General features: G+C 47.4%; 1 protein-coding gene across 1 annotated transcript in view; it reads left to right on the top strand.

Annotated features, from left to right (window-relative positions):
* The window catches only part of VPS33A (VPS33A core subunit of CORVET and HOPS complexes), a 285,704-nt gene that overhangs the window by 150,141 nt on the left and 112,159 nt on the right, over nucleotides 1–23,404 (top strand). Inside the window, exon 6 of the mRNA XM_069619602.1 lies at nucleotides 18,933–19,107. Within this exon, the coding sequence (XP_069475703.1) occupies nucleotides 18,933–19,107 (175 nt within the window). The remainder of the gene's footprint in view (nucleotides 1–18,932; nucleotides 19,108–23,404) is intronic.

Genomic DNA, 23,404 nt, shown 5'->3' with positions numbered 1-23,404 from the left:
CAACCTTGAAGTTTCAGCTCGTTAACAGCAGGTAAGCAAAACGAAACTCTGGCGCAGAGAACGTCAGACTACTACCCACTTGCCCAATTAGTCCAACCTCTGTCATCATTCAGGCCCCAAGCCAAGGCTTCTCCTTCATAGTTGACCTTGCAGCCTGTTCTCTGTTCTGGGACTTTCAAGGAAGTGTAAGCACACCATTATTTTCATCTGGAGCTTAATGAATAGTCCTTGTTTTCAGCATCTGAATTGCGTGTGTGTAGACCACGATTTTCTCCATTTTGACCTTTTGTTTACCGCTATTTGATTCAATTATGCGGATTGTCCAATACTTGGCACTTGCAGATGTATTCTTGTTTGCTTAATCTAAGAGAAATATGTCCTACGCACATGGCTTTTCCTCTTCACTTCCTTTGTGCCTTGCACTTATTCCTTGATGTGGCATCCTTGATCCCAGGCCAATAGACTCCTCTTTGTTCAACACACAAAGCTGTTTATCCAGCGTCTCCTGACTCTACAGCCCTGGTCTGTCTCTGAGGTAGCTTGATAGGTTTCAACATGGGCCAGGCATCCATCTTTTTCTCATGTACACCTTAGCCTCGTTATGTTTTCTTCTGCAGCAAGCTTCTAGATGTCTCAGCTACCTTGTGTTTCTGCGTATGTACATTCACTTCATCTCTTCTCACTTATTTATTTGGTGTATGATTTCTTCGTATTAGATTACATGTTTCTCTTATCGCTCCAGTTACATTTCTATCCTGTAAGTATTTGCATATCGTTTCAGTGCGTCTTTGTGTCTTTCCTTCATGATGTCACTTTGCTCTCGTCCAATTTCACTTATAGCCCTTCGATGTCCAATGGTGTGTGCAGACATCCTTACACTCTTCCAGTGCAAGGGCATATTCGATACAGTTGTCTGAGTGCATATCGTCTCTCATACACTCAATACCTGGTGTCCGACATAGGGCTCTTCTCCTGCTATTCCAGTATGATTGAGGTGAGGGGATGGGAGATAGGGATGACTTGTCTACTTGCTCCTCTACATTCCCCCTTTTGGTCGAGTCCTCGACCACCACCACCTCCTCCCCCTCAGTCTTCATTTTCTCTTCACACTGTGGCTTCTTTGGGTTCCATATCTTCGGCACCCCTCTTAAGTGACCTGCATTTTTCATATGTTCATCCGTACTCCAAGTCATATAGCAGCACTCCCCAGATAGTGGAGAAAATACCCAATGTCCTACATATTTCTTGTGATCGTATGGGTAATAAAACATTGTTCTTGTCGGTGCTAGGGGATTCCTTTCATGTTCTCACAGGTGATGCTCTCGTTTTGCTTGTGTTCACCAGTTTCAGCATTTATATCAATCATCTTCATCCCAATAGGTTTCTCAGCTGTCTTCTTGCATTATCCTATAATGACCTTGACAAGACAGAATCCTCTCAATACCAACACTAGTATTGCTCCAAGTATCTTGAAGGCATTCACCAGCCAAGTTGGAATCCACGTAAACAGAGATCAAAACCAATTATCTCCTTCCGTCTCATCAACTTCATCCTCCATCTTCGTATGCAGGGTTGTCAGCATAGATATTGCTTCTGTCAGGGTTCCATTTTCTACATGATGGGCAGGTGTGAATGTACAGCAAAAAAGCCCGATCTTGGTACACACGCCTCCTTCCATTGCTGTAATTAGTTCAGGACATACCTGTTCTGGAGGGTCGTAAACCTGATGACCCTCTGTTCTTCTTGCATTAAATCCTTTTGTCGCGTTGGTCGTTTGTAGAAGCTCTCATCTGGTGATTTGTAACCACTTGGCATTCCCTGCAGTCTGGAGTCCTGGCATAAATATAGAAGTAAATATCATTGCCGCCTTGCTGAATAATTTATGCTCTGCTGGAATATCGTCATAGGCTGCTATTGATTTTGCTGAGAAATAGTTCTCCATCTTCAGCCAACTGAGGTTGAGTGACATCTTCTTTCTCTGGTATTCATTCATTTTTGGGAACTCTTCAATGTGAAGGTCACTTTGGGGAATCACTAATGCAGGAACACGTATGACCACGATAATGCATATTTCTTGCCAATTCTTGGGTAACTGCATATATGCTCTGGATCCACAATCCCAAAATCGGTCCATCAGCATGGCAGTTCCTCCATTAATTCCTGGTACTTCGAGTATCTACTTGTATCCTTCATTTTCCCCAACTAGAAACAGGCCTTTGTTCCTGAAGCATGTTGTTGCATTATTTATAGGTATTATGGACACCTGTCCTGCTTCATTATCAAACCAGGTTAGTAGCTTAGAATACTTGGCCCATGACTTTAACACTTGTCATTTACTATTTACACTATGTTTACTGGTTCCTTCTTCAATTAGTGTGCGGTACAAGATAACATTCCTTCGTCCCATCCTGAACTGGTGGCAACTCGTCCATATACCAATAGCGGATGTCTCTCCCAGCATCCTAGTACTCCTGATTTTTCTAGTATATCTCAACATCCCAGCCTCTACATTTCAACAACCTTCATTTGTTCTCCAGTCAGGGATGGATCTACAAGGCATCGTGTTCGCCCAGCCTATTTCTTTTTCCATCTTTTGTGTTTTCACATAAGCATCTTCATATGGAATCTATCTTCTTGATCGCCATCGTTGGGTGCTCATCTTCCTACAAGTTGTCCTCTGACTTTGCACGCTGCTAGATGGCTAAGGCACTTTGCATCGTGTGCAGGTATTTCTCTTACAATGAATGTTCTGGCTGCATTCGTGGCATAGGGGATGAGGGAACATATGTAGCAGCTTTCATCTGACGTCTCTCTCCCACCTCCTTCATGTGCTGATACCATATGTTATTCTTTAAATTGGTCGAATTATCGGTGGCGCTGTGGAGCAGCCCAAGATGGCTGCCTAGCTCTTGAGCCCCGTGTGGCTCCGGCTGAAATCCGTCATCAACTGCGGTTCCTTTTGCCTGCGCTGCCTTATCTTTGGTGGAGCTGTTGCCCCTTCTCTTCTGGCAATCTTGCTGCAATCCTGACCCGAATCGGCCCTGGGAAGCCTGTGAACGGGATTTCTGGGCCTGCTGGCGGTTGGCGCGCCGGGCCTTGGCGGGCGCCTGGCTCCCGCTACCTGCCCTCCTTCATCAGCCACCGGCGCGGCGGCCCCCCTAAGGACACCACCTGCTGCCGGGACCCGCGTGCTCTCGCCTCCTCCTCCACAGTCGGCGCCGGAGCGTTCGTCCCGGCGTGGCGACCGGACTGGGACCCCGCCTGCCACTTCTCCCCTTGCATACAGCGCCAGAGCGCTCATCTCGTCTAGGCGGCTGGCGGGAGCCTGGTCACCCTGAGCTTGTGTGGCTCACATTACTGGACTAAGGAGGTGAGGAGCGGGTGGGGGGGGTGCACCGGGCGGACCCCCATCTACTTGTCTGCCTGCTCCTGTGAATCCTGGCCCTCTCACTCTGCCCTGCGTGTCATCTGAGCGGCCTGCATTCCCGGAGGGCCTGGATCTCTGGCCGCAGGCTGCTGCACTGCTTCCCCTACTGGGGGCCCGGACTGCACCTTGCGCGGGCTACTGGGGGCCGCCGTGTCTCGGGCCCGGCCGGGTACCGAGCCTACACATTCCCACTCCACCGGGGCTACCTGGCGAGTGGCATCTGCACGGCCTTGGCTTCCTACTCTCCTGCAGCCTACCCAGCCTTACTGCTTCTATAATCGGCCTGGGCTGCCTTTTCTACCTGCCGCTTCTGCACGCTCTGCCACCCGGAGCCGGGTCTTCTGGGGGCCGCTGGTGCGACTGGGCCCTCCACTCCAGCGGCCATATGCCATCTCTGTGTCTCTATCTACAATGCCTAATAAAACCAAGGGGGTCTCTGGGAGAGGAACCATGGACAAATTTGCCAAATCCGTCCCGAGGGAGGAGAGGGGACACGCATCGTCCTTGCAGGAGGACCTGGAAAGTGACACCCCCTCTGGGGCGAGAACCCCCGATCTGACCACACTTATGGAATCCATGGCCAAGAACTTCGCCTCGTTCCACGAAAAATTGGACGACATTAACGCCAATGTTGCTTCTCTTAAAACCCGAGTGGACCAGGCAGGCACCAGAATCACTGAGGCCGAAAGTAGGATATCCACGAATGAGAACGAGATTCACGTGCTGCAAAACACCGTTGCCTCCCTGTCGCGCGATATGAAGAGTGTGAGAGCCAAGTGTGACGACCTAGAATCGCGTTCCCGTAGAAACAACCTGCGTATAATCGGGGTCCCTGAGAACGCACTTAAGGGCCGCATGGAAGACGCAGTCGAAGCGCTACTCAAGGATCTACTGGGCAACCCGAGTCTCTCACCGTACTTTACTGTCGAGCGTGTGCACAGGGCCCTGTCTCCGCGCCCCAAGCCGGGGGATATCCCAAGGCCCATCATCGCCAGGATTCTCAACTATCGGGATAGAGACCTTATCCTCTGTCTGGCCCGCGAGAGGGGAGACTTGCGCCATGAGTCCCACACCATCAGGATCTTCCCGGACTTTTCAATTGCGGTGCAGCAAGAGCGGCGCCAATTCCTTGGGGTTAAGAAACTCCTTAGAGAACACAACGTCCGGTAGGCCATATTGTTCCTGGGACGTCTCAAAATTACTCACAATAATAAACTACACTTTTTCACTGTCCCGGATGAAGCGGCAAAATTCATCGAGGCTCACATACCACTCCACAATCCGGCGCCTGACCCTGCCGGCGCTGACTGACCAGATGTAGCTTAGACTGTCACTGCTTCACCTGTCTGGTAATCCGTCAATGTGCATGGGTCAATGGCAATTTTTCGATCATCAACCATGCGGCCTGGGTACCCTTAATATACTCACGGGCCGTGGCCCGGCTTGGGTGTTGGAGACTAGCGTTGGGACCCAACAAAAACTCTGTATTCCGCAGGAACCTGTTATTCGACAGCTTATGCTGTCTTACGCAATGTCTAAATGGCCGTCCACACGGCAACAGCGCACCTCACTGCAATTGCAATGTTTGTTTTATTGGATGCTACTGCTAGTTGGCCCCTGTTGGATTTCGCCCACCGACCCTTACTTCCTGGTGATGGTCGGGTTAGTTGTTGGCGCATACATCCGGGGGGGGGGGTTGATTTCCACTGCAAGTTGTGGGTGGGCAGTGAGGGAGGGAGATGGTATGGTTGGGGTTTGGGGTAACAATAATGCAAATGATAGGGGCGGTTTGGCAAAGCGCACGACATCAGGGCGCCCTCATGGGAGCTCTCCTCATTCACTGTGTAGGTTTCTACGGCGGTTGTGGGATGTGCCTTAGTCTCCCGTAATGTCCACAACAGTGATGTCCTGGAATATCCGGGGTTTAAGTAACTTCACCAAGGCGCGCAAAATCATGGCCCACGCCAACAGACATGGTTGCAAGATATTACTATTGCAAGAAACACACTGTGGGGGCTCGCTAGCTAGGTGCATCGCGCCTGCATGGGGCCCACACAGGTACTTCACGGCTTATTCGACCCGCGCCAGAGGGGTATTGACAATGATCCACAGGTCACTTAAGTTTGTACTCCACAAGAGCTACATCGATCCAGAGGGAAGGTACATTATCCTACACTGCGCAATAGCGAACAGGGACTATTTGCTGGTTAACACGTATGGCCCCAACGTGGACTCTTGCTTCCATATTGTTGGGATATGTAGGGGTGCAGATCATTTGGGGGGGGGAACATGAACTTTATCTTAGATACCACACTTGACAGAACTGGCTCGGCCCCCAGACTCCTTTCCAATGCGGCGCGCAAGCTCCTTGCACATACCATTGCCCTTGACATTCGAGACCCCTGGCGGGTAATGCACCCGCAGACGCGGGAATATACTCGTTATTCCTCGGTACATGACAGCTCCTCCAGAATTGATATGTTCTTCCTGTCCATTTCCTTGCTGGGGAGGGTGTTGGAAACTCAAATATTGGCGCGCATCCTGTCGGACCACTCACCGATCCGGCTCTCTATAGATTTGGGCGTGCCCGCCCCTACAATTAACTCTTGGCATTTCAAGTCTTCGGCCTTACAGGACATAGTATTTAAGGCTGATATATTGTCCGACATCCAGTCCTACTTTGAACTTAATACACCTCAATCTACCTCTACAGGGGTCCGGTGGGAAGCTTTCAAAGTCTTCATCAGGGGAATGTCCATATCTAGGGAGGCGGGAACCCTCAAGGGCATTAGGGCTGCCCTCGCCCGATCTGAAGCCAAATTACGCGAACTTGAGAGTGCTCATCCCACGTCTGTCGACCCCCCGACTCTATCCCAGATCAGCAAGGAACTCCAATTTTTCAACGAACAAGCCACCAGGGAAGTCCAATACTTCAGTCGCCCACAGGCGGCTCGTAGATATTGAGAGGGGGACAGACCTGGCAGGACACTGGCTACGTTGGCCAGGGGTGAGTGTGGCCAAACCCAGATAACCTGTATCAAGGACAGCCTGGGGTCGGAACGGTGGTCTGACCAACATATTCTGGAGGTCTTCACAGATTTCTACTCAGAGCTGTACACACAACCCCCCCGAGCACAGTGAGTCCCAAATGCGCGACCACCTTGAGCAGATCCCCATGACTATCGTCTCCCCCGCTATCAGGGACCAATTGGATTCCCCCATCCTGCTGGATGAAATAGTTGAGGCTATATCTAAATTCCCTAAAGGTAAAGCACCTGGCCCCGACGGGCTGACAGCTGAGTTTTACCAGGAGCATGTGGCCATCTTGGCTCTCAGGCTGCTTGAAGTTTGGAACGAGTCACTTCGGTTTGGCACTCTTCCCCCTTCGCTGCGCGAGGCCACCATCACGGTCCTGCTCAAACCCGGTAAACCCACTAACGAGTGTGGATCATATAGGCCCCTCTCACTGATGAATTTGGACACCAAAATCTTCGCCAAAGTGATTGCCAACCGCTTCTTCCCGGTCATGTCATACATGGTCCACAGGGATCAATCGGGCTTTGTACCCGGAAGATCAACATCCCACAACATTAGGAGGCTGCTTAACATCATGGCACGTATTGACCAAGGGGCGAGTGCGGTTGCGGTCACACTGGATGCCCAGAAGGCATTTGACACGGTGTCTTGGAAATACATCTGGTTGGTCTTGGAAAATATGGGGGTAGGGCCCAATATGATAGCATACATTAGGTTACTGTACACTTCCCCGGTGGGCAGGGTGCGAGTTAATTCTCAGACGTCCAGTCCCTTCCCTCTCTTTAGAGGTACCCGACAAGGCTGCCCGTTCTCCCCGATCCTCTTCGCCTTGGCAATCGAGCCGATTGCCGACTATGTCAGGGAGCGGCATGCGCGGAGGGGAGTGCGGTTGAAGGACTCCCCTGAGATCATCTCGCTGTATGCGAACGATGTGCTACTCTTTATTAGAGACCCAGCTGTTCATCTGGACCCGATCTTACGTGACGTCACCCGCATAGGCACATACTCTGGGTTCACAATAAATTATACGAAATCTGAAATCCTCCCCCTCACTAGCTCCACGATACAGCCCACCACCGAGTACCCGCTCCGTTGGTGCCCGAATGGGATTAAGTACTTGGGAGTCCAGGTGTCCCTCACCAGAGATTCACTCCTAGCAGACAACTACCAGGCAGTGGCCGAGCAAGCCGAGGCCAAAGTCATGCGCTGGCGTACCCTTCCACTATCACTAGCCGGCAGACTCTCGCTGGTGAAAATGATCCTGCTACCCAAGTTGTTGTACATATTTGGTAATGTTCCTGTCTGGCCGGGTAGGAAATATTTTACGAATCTGCATAAATTGTTTGCCCAATTCCTGTGGCACTCTGGCGCAGTGCGTAAAAAGTGGTCGGATATGTCACTACCCTACGACAGGGGGGGTTTCACAGCCCCAGATTTGCTGCGATATTGGACTGCCTCACAGGCGCAGTTCGCATCTTACTGGTACCCTGGGCCCCCACCTCGTCCCCACGTCAAACTTGAGGTTCTGGCAGCGGCAGGCACCGATGTCATGTCCTTGATTCTCAACCGGCAGTATGTGCCGGACTCTCCCATTGATCCGGTCCGGACCACGGTACAGGCTTGGGGCCAGATATTCAAAACTTGCGACGAGCAATGTCCGTACTACAAATGGCTCCCCACCTGGAGGTTTCCCGGGCTGGAACCCACGTATGACACCGCCCTGGCGCGCCATTGGGAGGCCCTGGGATACCGCGCCCTCACCGATTTCTATCCAGAGGGACAGTTTATAACACCGCAGACGTGGTGGCCGGGGCACTCGGGTTCTGTTCTGGAGCTCCTGCAGTTCTACAGACTCCGCGCTGCCATCGAACCCCTGGACTCTCCTGCGATCGCTTACATCGCCAACTCGGGTGGCGCCCGCGGAGTGGTTTCCTCATTATATAAGCTCCTCTTGTCCTCGCCCTCTCCACTTCCGTCCAGGGCCCATGATGACTGGGCCTCCGAGTTGGAACTGGTACTTACTGACCAACAGTGGGAGAGGATGTGTTCCCATACTTGCAAGGTGTCCTTAAACTTCTGCTACCGCACCATACAATATAAACTGCTTAATAGGCTGTATTACACTCCAGGTAGAGTGTCTAGGTTTGCTTCCTCCGATCCTCGGCTGTGCCCTCGCTGCGGTGCGGAGGGTGCTGACCAATTGCACATGTTTTGGAGCTGACCGGAACTGGCCACATTTTGGAGTAAAGTCATAGAGACACTGTCTGAGATCACTGACACTGTGGTAGACCCTGATCCATTGGGGGTTTTGTTTGAGGTGTGGCAGGCTGGGGGGGCGGGAGACATTATTAAATTCTTGAATGTAAGCTGTATCATAGCCAAAAAGTGTGTCCTACTAAGCTGGAAGAGCCCCAGCTCCCCCGCATTCCAGAAATGGTTAAATTTACTCACCTGGTCCCGGAACTGTGAGGAGGAGTTTCTGGGTATGCTCCCAGTACGTTCTCGTCCTCAAAACATATGGACTGCATTCAACAGCTACTTGATTAGCTTAAATGACACTTCCTCTGTGGATGAATCCCCCTAACGTCCCTATTGCTGTTCGGCTTCTTGGTGCTCTGTGATATGTCATTATTCAACCGCTGTTACCATAATTTTGCCTATATGCTCTGTATTTACCTGTATATGCTACGAATCTGTGGTTATTGCTCGGATGTGTGTGTATGCCTTTTGCCTCTGTCAACAAAAATAAAAGTTTAAAAAAAAATTTAAAAAATTGGTCGAATTATCAAGATATGTATTTATATTTTCATTATCTTCACCAGCATCCCTTTAGTTGAACAATTTGTTTAATGAAATCAGGGAAGATTCTACTCGTGCTTTTGTTAGGGATGATAAGAAGCATTACATTGTCAATCACTGTATCTGCGTTTTTAATCATTATGTGTCTAAATGCCATAATAAGGAAGAAAAGACAAATCATAATGCATAATGAAATCGCAATTACTATTCCATTAAAACTCAGATTTTTCTGGATGGTAGTGAGCCTCTTACATTTTGGAACCTTCTTATCTTGTTTTAATTCAATATTTAATTTTGTTCTTTTTTGTAAATCAGACTTTTATATAAAAACTGCAGAATAACAGCGATAATGAAAATTATTGTTTTTGTGATTGCCAAGAAATGTCACAATGTCCACGTGTCATCTTATCAGAGCTGGGTAAGACTGTATATATTGCAGCATACCGTTATTGTGATTGGCAGCATAGAAGATGCAGTGTGCTCTTTTTGTTTGGATCCGGTACGTCAATACATTGTCTCTTGCTCCTATCTAAAATAGTTTTACAATAGCTGCAAGTCCATTCAGTCCTTTCCCTATTCTTGCTAGCCGATCTGGTCTGCATGCGCGGAACTTCTTCTCTTGCTTCACTGTCAGCAGCTGCAGGAGGGGTAAAGGTATCTGCTTTATACGGTTTGATGTCGTGCAAGTGCAGCCAAGCTTGTCTTCCTTGTAGCTTGACAGCTGTGGGAGTAACTTCTACCTCATATGGTCCCTCGAAACAAGGTTTATTCCAAGTTCGAACAAACTTTTGTACCAGCACCTGGTCCCCTGGATATAAAATAGGTTGCTTCAATAGATTTTCAAGATCAATTGGTTGGCTGTCTTTAATCCTCTTTGCCCCACCCTTCGGTTCTTGATCTGTTGAGAAATAAAAGATGCTAGCAGTCATAGTTGCCAAATAATCATGCATCTCATCACCTAATGTCTTGGCTACACTGTGGGTATCAGTTTCTAACCTAGTAGGAGGAGCAAGAGGTGTTCTCATATGGCGTCCAGTCACCAACTCATGAGGAGGTAGGTGGTGATCTGAGCCAGGCTGATTTTGCAGTGCCTAATAATGGAAGGGGTAGGCAATGTAACCACCCCTTCTTTTAAGTGGTCATTCTTTTGGCTCACGGTCACAAATCCCATTTGCCTGTGTGTGATAGGCAGAAGAGAATGTATGCTTTTTACCTAATAAGAGTAACCGTTTCTAATTGTTCATTTCCAAAATGCGGTCCATTGTCAGACCGCAGGACTTCCCACACACCCTTTCTTGGAAACACCTCACGCAAGAGGAACTGGGCAGCGCATGTGGCATCGGGATTCATACAAAAAAGGGACATACCACTGCCAGCATGCACCTATAGCCATTGCATGTCTGCAACATAGCCACATAATCTATATATAGATGCTGAAACAGCCATTGTGTCTAGGGATTGCTCCTCTCACTGTTCGCAAAGTGTGCCCTGCTGTAAATTTCTGGCACATAATGCAGTGTAAAATAAATTGTGCCACATATTCTAAGAAATTTGGTCAGAACCAATCTTCTGTAATTATAGCAGATAGACTCTCTCAAGTCGTAGACGCGGGGTAGTGAAGCTACTCCAGCTCTACCCTCAATAATGCTAGAGGCATAACTGGCTTTCCACTACTGTCTTGTCTCCATATTGCCTGCGTGGGGGATAATGAGCACCCCTGCTTTCTCCATAAATCTTGCTCCTCTTGTAGGGCTTGACCTTGTAACTCAATTAACTGAACAATAGACCACATATTACAACCCTCCTTTTCCACTGTACACCGTCCTGACATCTGTTTAGCACTTTTTACTTCAAAATCAGAAATATAGGGGAAACATGCTGCCTTTTTGCCTTCTAAATCTGCGGCTTTTTACAGCAAGAAATCATGTCTGTTCTTTTAGTGTGGGCTGCGCATTTCAAGACTGCGATAGCCAATGGGATTCTTAGTGCCTCAATAAGCTTATCCAATAGGGACGCATGGCGTGTGCCGTTTGCACAGAGGAACCCCCTCCTTTTCCAGAGTGACAAACCTGCGTGTACATTTGACGTCACATAGGCGGAGTCAGAGTACACGTCACTTCCTCATCCTCCTATCTTTGAAGTGCTGCGATAAACGCCACTAAATCTCACAATTGTCACTATTTCAAATTCACCGTCGCGGTTCAGCTCCACTACTGCTGATTCAGTATGCCTCTTGCGAGTCGTTTGGTCAATTTTTGAAAAGCCATCAATAAAGAGAATTCCCCCCCACCCGCTAAGAGCATTTTCTCCAACACTGGCAATGTCGTAAAACTCAGTATACGTTGTGCAGTCATGTACATAGTCATCCTTTCCTATCGATTCTGCAATGAAAGTTGCTGGGTTCACTATTCTACATCTAAAACATTTTATCGCAGGGTTTGAAATGATGACCTCATATCCCGATGCTCTTTGTGTAGTCAATGTACTTTTGGGTTTCTCTAGAATAGAAAATAATGCATGCTTAACACATGTCACTGAACACTGCATTGTAATACTTTGAGCTTTTTCAATAGCAAATGCAGCAGAGCTAAGGCTTGTTCGCAATGGTAATGCCCTTTCATTACTGGATCTAAAATCCCACTATAGTAAGCCAATGGTTTGTGCCCATGTCCTAATGTAGTTTTCTGTGTGCGGACTGCTGTCGTACCGTCTCCATTTGAATGGGAAAATAGGTAAAATTCTTTGATAGTCTGAAATTCCTAGCACAGGGGCTGTACTGATTGCCCTTTTTAATTATTCAAATCCTTCAGTCACTTCATTTGTCCATGTTATCCTTTGTCTACCTGCGCTTCTTTAGGTCCTTTTAAAAGTGGTTGAATATAGGTGCTGTATAGTAATCGAAAACCCAGGCTCTGCAGTTGTTAGATAGGCCTAAAAATTGTTGCATTTCCCTCATTGTGTTAGGTTCTGAAGTCTTCATTATTGCTTTTACTCTGTCAGGTGTCGCCTTTCTCCCTTCTTAACTGTCCTAAATACAGGACCTCTTCCTGAAAATATTGTAGCTTCTCCTTGTCTACTGTATATTTTCTCTGTGCTAGTATGGTCATGAGTCTTCTCTGCATCTTGCTGCATACTAACATGTCATCCTCATACTGAATTATTGCACTCTCAAGTTGTACATTACCTAGGCCCATCTGGAAGACCCTGTTAAAGATTGAGGGGGACTCACATTACCGCTGATGCAGTTCCGGAAACAAGACCTTCCTCTTTGCTACCGCTTTCTCTCTTCCTCTCCCCTGCTGATGTCCCGAACGCTCCACACACTGGTCACCTGGACAGATACAGATGAAGATGACTATACCCAAGACACAAAGACAAGAAACGGAGCCCATAATAAGAATCATGTGATCAGATACGAAAAACCTGGGTAAAAGGAGCTTGAATCAGATGGGAAGTAAATAAAAAACTGGAAGTTCCAGGAAAAACTGCAGAAGATATTCGTAGACGGAGGCCAGAGGCAGATTTGGGGAACTGTGCTATCACCAGATGGCTGAGAAGAAGGGGTAGTGATCTGCAGAGACTGGGTGATAATAGGTCACTACCAACCAACTATTGAGAATGCACAGATGTTGTGTAAGCCTCTATGTTCGAAACTTGCTAAGCTATTGACATGGGTCGAAGACAGAGGAGGACCCTTGCATTGGGCCCAGGCTCCTGCATGTCCAGTTGCACTTTGCACTGCCTCTCAGCTCCCTGAGCACTTGTGCTCTGTATCTGCAACCCTACAGTCCCTTCTCGCTGCACTTATGAGCCAAACCCCATTCTCGGCACTTGTCCCCTTCTACTTCCCTGCACTTGCGCGGTCTGAATGACACAAGGCCTAGTAAAATTGTTGTTTTGTCCTCCCTCTGTTCCCCCCCTCCTTGTCTTGTTGCGCCTAGAAACACTTGTTTACAGGCACGTTATAAATGCCACATATATCATATAACCAGTATGTTTTAGGCGTGTATTTCTATATGAAAATTAAGTCAAATCTTGGGTGTCCTCATGAAGGGGAATTGAGAAGAAAACTTTTTTTTTTTTAAATCTATAACTGTAAAATATTTGTCTTTAGGTGAAATGTTGCATAATATTGTAGCAGGATTTGGAACTAAAGTAAACTTCTTCAATAATATTTTTTAGGGGACAGAGATCCTGAATAAATCCCCAGCACCGCCCCACCACCCAGTTGATTTTGTCACTGGGTACACCGACATGTTACATGGGGACTCAGATGGCACCAATATTCCCTGCTTCATTAAAGCAGAAATAATCTCAAATATACCTTCATCTGCTTCTCTGGACATAAGATATTGCTTTGCTTGTGGCAAAATTGTTCCTGGTTTAAGCTTGATTTTAACTGCTCCTACTCCTATCAATAGACCCAAGTCATATGGACTGTTGGTCCATAAAATATGTGGCACTTCTCAAAATCTTCCTGGAAAAATGACAGTTTTTTTAGCATTGCTATTCTCTGCAGTATTTCTCTATTCTCCACTTTTTAAAAAATTATCTTTATTGATTTTACAACAGGAAAAAAGAAATTCCTCTACCCTCCCACTTCCCTGTCCTCTCCCCCTAGAGGACCTACAAGTCTGTCTCCCTCCGAGAATCTGAAGGAGCTGTTTGCTCTTTATAAGTCCAATAACCTCAGGCGTTGCGTGCACCACTGCGCCCCGTAGTCGTCCTTCAGGAGTGCCAAAGTTTCTCCCAAATCGTTAGCCAATTGCTGCAAGTTGCTCTTCATTGCGTAGGACGCCCATTCCAGTGCAATCAGTTCCCAATCCTTTTGCAGCCAGTCCTGAATCGGTGGGACCGTTGGGCTTTTCCAATTCCGAGCTATAAGACTCATTGCCGCCAGCGTGAGGACTGCTCTTGCCTTTTCCCAGTCCCTGGATTCTTTCTCTGTTGTCCCCTGGCAGCCCCAGCAGTACTTTCTCTTGGAATCTATTGCCCCCTTTGCCCAAAGGCCTGGGTTTGAGCCTGCTGAACCTCCTCCCAGAATGGGGCTATTCTTAGGCAATTCCACCATATGTGGGCGGTCGTGCCCTCCGGACCGCATCCCCTCCAACAGACCCCTGAGGTTCCGGATATTTGTGTTTTAAGTGGGCGGGAGTGTAATGCCATCCATAAAGTATCTTGTACCATGTTTCTTGCAATTGAGAAGTTTTGGCCAGTTTAGGGATTCTTCTCCTGAGGTTTTCCCAGTCCACATTCTCGCCCCAGCGTCCCCGTTGACTCATATAGTTCCATGCTGCTCTGGGGGTAGTATCATCTAGGATTCGATAAAAATCAGATATCAGTCCCTTCGTGTCATCATGTGTCAGCAGGAACTTCTCGAATGGGCTGACCCGCCTAGTGGCTGCCTCCCTGACACCTGCACTCAGTAGCCAATGACTTAGCTGTGCATATCTAAGCCTCGCCCCTTCCCCCACTCCAAACTCCTGCTTGCAGTTTACAAAAGAGCATATGACCTGACCCTGGAACATATCCCGAATTACTCTCCAGTCCCCCTCCCAGCATTGTCTGAATGACCCCCTTTCCTTCCCTGGGGTAAAGTCTCTTGTTAAAGATGGAGGGTAAATGGGGAAGGGAATGTTGTGATCGCGTTTCTCCTAACCAGTCTATCCCAGACATCCGCCACTAATTTGGTTATGGTGCTCTTATACATGTGTTGCGGCCTATGATGTTTCGGCAGCCAAAATACCTCCCTTAAATCGTGTTGCATCACTACCCTGTCCCTCGAGGCCCAAAGGTTGTCCCCCCGTCCCCGAGAATCACTCCCTCAGTACCCGGAGTTGTGTTGCCTCGTAATATTGCCGAATGTTGGGAAGGGCAGCCCCCCCCCCCTCTCTCCTTGGGGCCATCAAGATCTGCCTGCTGATTCTTACCCCTTTCCCCTCCCAAACAAACTTGTTTACCATTTTTTTCAGGTCCCTGAACAAAGCTACCGGAAGTGCCACCGGGATTGGCTGAAAAAGGTAGAGAAGGCGGGGAGAGTACTACCATTTTAACTGTTGCTATTCTCCGTACCCACGTGATCCTGAGACTCCTCCACTTCTGGAGGTCCCTCGCTATAGCCTTCACTATGGGCGGAAAGTTGGCTGCATACCATCCCGCCAGTTGTGAGGTGATATTAACTCCAGGTATTCAATCCTCCCTTGACTTTGCATGAACAGTGTTGCTTCCATCAGGTGCGCCATTTCCTCCTTCCCCATCGTGAGGTTGAAGAGTTCTGACTTACTGAAGTTAACTCGTAAACCTGAGGCCTCCCCAAATTCCTCTAACAGTGCAGTACATGCTTGTAGTGAGCTCCTTGGTCTGGTTAGTGCTAGAAGCATGTCGTCAGCAAAGGGTGCAACTTTGTTGGATGCCTGCGAAGGGAATGTACTGTATCTCGTCTGCCTCCCTGATTGCTTGGCGTAAAGGCTCCAGGTATATTGCGTAAAGGAGGGGGGAGAGCGGGAATCCCTGTTTCGTCCCCCTTTCCAATCTAATGGGACGTGACATTGAGCCATCTATCAAGAGTCGCGTCGCCGGGGCGTAATAGTTTGCCCTGACCATTCCCTGAAAGTCCCTGCTCACACCCATCTTATCCATTAGCCGGAAAAGGAACGTCCACTCCACGCGGTCAAAAGCTTTTCCCCCGGCTAGTGACAAAAGGACCATGGGAGTGTTCGTCTTCTGAGATTTCTCCACGAGGTGGGCACCCGTCCAATCTATTGGGCAATATTTTTGTATAGATTTATGCGTCCACATTAATGAGCGCTATAGGCCTATAGGAGGTGCATTCTGGCGGGTCTTTGTTTGGTTTTAAAATCAGGGTTATTTTTGCCTCCTCCATCATGGGGGTGGTGCATCCCATTGTCTTGAAGGTATTATATAGGCGTGCCAAATATGTCACCGCAAACGCTTTGTAAAAAGATGCTGCATACCTGTCCGGCGCCTTGTTTGCAGATAAGTCTGAGATCACCCTTCTCACTTCCTCTTCTGTAATTTCCTGTCCCAGTGTTTGAGGTTTCCCTCCCTATTCTGGGCAGTTGCATCTTCTTCAAGTGCTCCCCCTTCTCATCCCTTATGGCCATAATTGTGTTCCGTTCCCCCGCTAATCCTTAGTAATCTTACTAGTAGCACATCAGCTTTATTAGCTCTCGCGTAGTATCTCTGCCTCACAAAAAGGAGTGCCCCTTGTGCTTTTTTCATTCTTAGAACCTCTAACTGCCCTACCGCCCTTCTGTAAGCTTTGAGGGTCTCCCTTGCCCTCTTCCTGGCCTCCACTACTTCTTCCTCGAGTTGGGCTCCCAGTGCCCTCATCTGCTTCACTCTTTGCGCACTAGCCGCAGTGACCTCCCCCCTCATAGTAGCTTTGAAGGCATTCCACCTGGTGCTTTCCCCAATGTCCGCGCTATTATTGGATTCAAAGAACCCCTTTATCTTTCCGTCCAGCTCTTCTCTAATCACTGAGTCCCTCAGCAGGCCCATCGGCATTCTCCAACTCCACACTCCCCTTGCCCTATGCTGTAATTTCAATCTCATGGAGACGATCTTGTGATCTGCTATACCGAGAGTACCCTCACCATAATGTATCGTCCTCCCTTGTCCCTTTTTATTGCTGCCACTCTGAAGTCTAAGGTGTTCTTAAGTGCCAACACCCCCCCACCCCCCTGTTTTGGTCAGACCTGAGGCAAAGAATAATTGATCAAATCCCCATAGTTAAACTCTTGCATGGTCGCGCAGAAGGAGGTGCGTCTCCTGGAGTGCCGGGACATGCGGGCATGGTTTTTCTGTACATTTTCCTAATTTGTTTCTTTTAAGAGGGGAATTAAGCCCCCTTACATTATGCGTTAACCATTTGAATTTGGCTGTGCTTGTGTCGCTCCCAGCTCCTCTCCCGTTCGGTTTCCTCCTACCCCCTTCCCCTGAGTTCTACTCCCCTCTTCCCCCATTCCCTAGGGGTGTCCTCTCCACCCGAATTGGCACATCCTTGTTGCCCTCAGCTCTCCCCGTCTTGTCATAAGGGAGACTACTGGCTCACCGTCTTTTGATAATTTGCGATTATTAACCGTATCTTTATCTCCATTATCATGTATGATTCCCCCCTGTCCCTCCCCCCCCCCGAACTCCCTGGCGTTCACTCGGACTGCTTTTCATTCTAAACAAAGAAGGAGGGGCATACATTGTAATGGATATAAAGATCACATGAATAGCCGCTTTAGTAGAGGTGCAGACAGTCCCTGTCAAACAGTTTACTTATGTAATGAAATGCGGCCAACTGCTTGAAGTGGGCCGCATATCGTGGGATGGAGGGCTGCATTTGGCCCGCGGGCCGTATGTTGTGCACCCGAGGGCTAGACGGTGCTGATGTTGGTGGCATGTGGGGGCGTCTTGGAAAGCACTGCTCTGTGTTGAAATACCAGCACTTAACATATTTAAGCACCACAGACCAAATGATGAAGCTGGGGTGAAGCGGAGAGTGAGGATGGGGCCATGGTGTTCAAATGGTAGGGTGTGGGTGGGGTACATGGGAGGCACGGGATGGTGGAGCTAGAATTGGGCAGTAATCCAGATAGGGCCAGGGCACTGGTCAAATGGTGCAACCGAGCGGGGAAACTCAACTGACAGATTGCAGGCGGCAGCACAGTGCAGGATCGTAGAACGATGTGTGGGACAGCAAGCACAATTACCTGGCAAAGTGATCCCACTTCACCACCGATCCATGGCGAAAAACTTCAGCCAGGGAACGATCAGCCAATTCTGAGCTGTGCTGTGCGAGTGGCAAGCGGGGCGGGACAGGAAACATGAATTCAGGCAGCAGTTTGCGCTTGGTGGTCACATTGCTTAAAGCAGCTATGACTATTTTTGGAACTTTACCTGCACTGCAAACCCTGACAGCAAAAATGGGGTAGCCTCAATGGGACTTGTGGGATGTCATGTGCCTTGGTCAAGCACTGGCTCGATTTATAAAGGTGAGGCTTGAGCCCCTGGTTTTTATCTAGGCCAGCTGATCCTCATCTGGATTGGCCAGCTTTTTGCGCTGCTTTTCTTGAGCAGAGCTCCCAATTTTCGCAGTTCAGTGTTTGAGAAAGCCATTCAGTTTTGTTTTATTGCTTGGAATTCTGGGATTTGAAGTCCTATATTTAAAATGGAAAATACAAAAGTACCAGTCCCAAAGTACTGATGGGGGGGGGGGGGGGAGCGACTGGATGCATTGATCTGGGAAACTTGATCACTGCTTGCTTGGGTGCTCTAAGATGGTACTTGTTATAATTGTTATAATTGCTCTTTTATAACGTGCTTAATACCAGCGGGTAGTTTCTAAGCACAGAATCGGGATTCGAACCTGTGTTGCGCTGCCTAAACGCATTGCCCTGGACCTATCCTTCCTCCCCTTGTGCTTATTGCTTTGAATAGACTCTTCCAAATGTACTTTGCATCCTTGCCGATAGTCCACTGGATGGCTCACGTTCCATCTCATTAGGTAGGGTGACATGAAGGGGTCATTTTAAAAGATAGCTCGGATTCCGAAATGTGTGTTCCTGGATGCCAGTTGGGGTGGATAAACCATTAGAGGTAGGCAGCTTCCTTGAAAATTGCTTTTTTTTAACCTAACCAAGTGCTTATTTCCTTACAGCATGTGGCAAATATGATGATCAGGATGAAAAGAGAAATCACAGGGAGCCAAAACTCAATCTTCCCAGTTTTTGATACTCTATTGCTGCTTGACCGAAATGTAGACATGTTGACACCTTTGGCTACTCAACTCACCTATGAGGGACTCATTGATGAAATATTTGGGATACAGAACAGTAAGTTGTCAATATGCTACCACCATATGTGTTGCATGGCAAACATGAATTATGTATGTGATGTTTTGCCCCCACCTCCATCCGTTGTCGGGACTATCATTCTCTACTATATGGCTTGGTTTAGACTGTATTTGTCAGTAACAAAGTGCACAACTGATTCAATTACCTAAATACAGTAAAAGATGCCATCTACCATCGTTGGGTACCTAATGACACTGGACAATTGGATTTTCCAGAAAACTGAGCGTCGGCTATCTGGGTGACAGAGAGCTGGATAACAACGCTTCTTGGCCATTTGCTCTGTACACCGTCTCTCCAGCATCCAGATAATCTTGTTATGTGGCTACCAGCAATGGGAGTTGCCAATAGTACCTTTTGGCTTGAGAAAGAGCTGTTTAATGAAGCTTTCACTGCACTATAATCTCCTTTTAATGCATGTGAAAATATCATGGGTATTTGCTCTTAAACCGCGCTTTGCTCGACTTGCTATGTGAACGTACTTCTCAGCCAATGCCTTTGGTATAATGCATGATCCTTTAAATGCATTTCAAAAGGTGGACAAGGAGGATTCCTTGCATCAAAAACCCAAGCCAAAAAACATCTCATGCAGGAAGGAAAATGGCACTGTCCATTAAGGTTTGTTGCTCCTCCTACTTTGGGACTGGACTGTATTTTCCTTTACTCAAATGTGAATAGTGTCATATGTACAAATCCTCTTTGTTTCCGTTTGCAGAACACCCCAAGTTTTGCAATAAGGTTTTGCCTTAGTAATGAATTGATTTAGAACTCAAAATAATAGTTTTGGAAAATGGAATCCAACTAAAACCATTCTCCAGAATAGTAGCGTGACAGATCTTCATTTGTATGGTTTTGGCCATAATTCACAATACACACTGCAAGTCAAAAGTATTTGTTTCACCACAATCAATTTAGATTTTATGATCTGCCCTATTTCATTGCTCAAATTCTATTGCACAGACTGGTATTTGGTAATCCCTGCAATCGGTTAAGCCAACACATATTTCTGCACACCACCTTACATCCAAACCCTCATCAAATAGTGGATGCCTTATGACGAGCTAGCTAGAAGAGGGAGATTGTTTAAATAAGGTAAAATGGCAAGTGGATGTTTCACTTTATATTTACTACATAGCGTAATTTAAAGTTTCTGTTCATACACACTTTACATCAGGCACAGTGGCAGTTGAGAATTGCGTAATTGCAAATGAAGGGGTTAATAATTGTGCTCAGCAATTTCAAGGTGTACATAAGTTTACATACTATTAGTTGAGTTTCATCTGCTTGGCCATGTGGTGGTAATTGAGATATTTGGTTAGAATTGTATTGAGGTTCATTGGTGTTGAAAGAAGTAGAGGGGGAGGTGAGACAAAAGCATATGTAATGTAAGCAGCCAATGAAAACATTGAGTACGTAAAATAGGAAGTATTCGGGGCAAGTTGGGGATCACAGCTGGTGGCAGGTCGAAGTGAGATCCGGGATCCATCTAACATACCCACAGGCAAACGGGCATAGAGTTCCAGGCTACTAGAATAGAAAGGTCATGGGGTTAAGTGGATGTTTATGCTGATTGTATTTTTCATGGGTTTTGACCACAAAATACATGCACACACACGTTATTCAGTGTATACCAAGGTTGGAGAATGGCCTTAAAGTGTGTCTGAAACTCAAAAGGAGATGCATGTAAGGAAAACAGTGAGAAGATGGATGATTAACCAAAGGTTCTCTGGCGCCTAAACTGCAGGACTGATGTCCAGAGTCCAATCCCTAATCTAGTTCTGGTTTCTCAGATAAGGTTCATAAGTATTCTCCTCCCTACCCAGATTTAGGATTTACCCCCTCCCTTACTTCATCACCGGCATTGGCAACAAAAGGAATCCTCTGTGTAAAAAAGGATTGTATTATGTGAGGAACCAGGAATGAGGCTCAGACACAGAGATTTATGGTTTTAACCATAAACTTTTGTTGACAAAAGAAAGGGGGTTTGGGAAATGCCTCTCTGTCCCTGCGCTAAGAGCTGTTTCCCTACCTCAAACAAACTAAGCGTCTGTGGGATGTCAGAATGTCCAAAGCAAAACATCCTGTGCTCAAGGTACTATTCTGGGCCTCACATTCTAAAAAGAAAATCAACTCTAAGGCGAAAGGCAAAATGTCTTTGGCCTTGAGTAATGTGTAAATGTTCAAAAAGGGTATGTGTAACTCCAACACAAAAGGTTCCAGAAGGATGGAGTTCTTTGTTCCGGAGCATGGCTCCCTTTCTCTTCACTCTGTTTCATACTTCCAAGAATATTAGTTCCTTAAGTTTCTCTTGATCAACAACACAACTGATGAACCAGACAACTTGGCTAGAAGTCTGTATCTTGGTAGGAACCTGGTGTACCACTCCTTTTCAATATGTGTGAACAGCCTTTTACTAGTCCTGATGTACCCTTCTCAGGACCTCCTTAGGTGTCCTTGCCTGGTATGCTTCCCTACGAGGGCTTTCTCATATGAACACACTTGCAACTTGCATCCACCTCGTATACTGTCTATACTCTCCTGCTAATGGCTTTTCTCTTGTAGCTTGACTGGTATATTCTCTGGCCAGGGCCTCTCACATATGTATACTCTCGCAACTTTAACCTGCCTGTTATATTCTCTTTCTGTCTTGAATCTGCCTGTTATACTATCCTGCCTGGGCTTTTCTTATAAGTATACGGCATATACTTGCAAACTTAAGTCTCTTATAATTACTTTGTCGCTTAAAGTAACATTCACTTGTTTGTTCTTTCTTATATACTGCATTTATCGTTATTTGCTTTCGGCAGAGTTGCCAATACACCTTGGTGTCCCGGTTTCCCTTGGTTGGACTCGCTGGTTCTTGATGGCATGTGTAGATTCTCCTGCAGGAAGTCTGTGGAGGCTTGTCTGCATTGCCTCCTCTGCGCTGTAGCTTCTCTCTCTTGTGGCTCCCGCTCGTCTGTTTGGCGCCACTCCGGGCTTAGGCGGAGGGTGCCTCTCTGTACCTGCAAACGCTCTGGAGCATTTCTCCTGCTTTGGGCATCTTTGCAGCGTACCGTACCCTTCAGTCGGCTCTCCACAGCCTCTTCAGTGAGCGGGTTGGCTCCACGGACCTCACACCAGCCCTGCAGTCCATCGGTCGACGACGAGAGGACTCGAGTTCTCCAGCCAGCGTCCGCTTGTCAGCTTGCTCGCCGGTTTACATCTTCCAGCATCGGGCATGTTTCTGCAACAACTAGAGCGCAGCTTGTGTTCTTGGCCTCCATTGATCTTCATTACTCAGCTCATCTTCTTCGACAGTGTTTTCCCATGTTGGGGAAATAGAAGGCAGTTCTTGATAACTTGTATGGAAGGTCTGGGACCGCGTTCTCAGCGATCTTGAAAGGCAGGTCCGTTCTTGATGACTTGTATGCAGAGTATGGGAAGGGATTTTTAGGAGTCTTGAAAGGCAAGTCAGATTTTGATGACTTGTGTACAGATCCTGTGAAAGCGTTTTCACTACCCTTCCTAGGTGTGTGAGGGGAAATATGACAATATGCCATTAAGACATTTTCTATTTCTATTTTCATTTATTTCTGCATATTTGTTAAGCACCAAAGCCCTTAGGGATCCGGGCGCTACACTAAAGGACATGGGACAGACATCAGAGAACCATAATAAAACCGAAAGCCAACAGGGGAGAACCTACCTAGGAGAAAAGCCTAGTCTTTAAGCCCCTCCTGAATGCAAGGTAGCTTGGTTCCTTTCGAAGTATCTCCGGCAACGCATTCCAAGCTTGTGCAATCAAGAAGGGAAAAGAGCTGCCATTTCCCCTGCTTCTCTTGACACGAGGAGTAGCAAGCGCCATGTGAAGACCAGAGGTAGCGAGTTGGTTTGTATACTTCCAGTTTCTCCTTCAAATATGATGGCGCAGCTCCAAACAGGCATATGTGGCCCAGTAAAAGTATCTTAAATCGGACCCTGGGGGCCACAGGAAGCCAATGAAGCTGCCTGAGAGCCCCATATACCGGTTCTCTCCACGCAATGTTACAAACAACTCGCACTGCATCATTTTGAATTTTTTGTAATTTACCCAGACATTTCTTGCTAGCCCCACCTAGCAAAGCATCACAGTAGTCAAGTCTGGGTAACACTATGGTTCGAACTAGCTTCTCACGATGTTTCTGGGCTACTAGGGGCATATCTGCCTCAGAACCCTCAAGTACTAATAGTTTTTTACCACATAATTTACGTGAGCATCTGCAATTAATGATGCCTCCAGGAAAATGCCTAGGGTTTT

Source organism: Ambystoma mexicanum, chromosome 10 (genome assembly GCF_040938575.1).
Source record: "Ambystoma mexicanum isolate Mex_15411 chromosome 10, UKY_AmexF1_1, whole genome shotgun sequence".
In the NCBI taxonomy this organism is placed as follows: Eukaryota; Metazoa; Chordata; class Amphibia; order Caudata; family Ambystomatidae; genus Ambystoma; species Ambystoma mexicanum.
The sequence above is the reverse complement of the archived record's forward strand: the minus strand, read 5'-3'. Positions and strand labels throughout refer to the sequence as shown.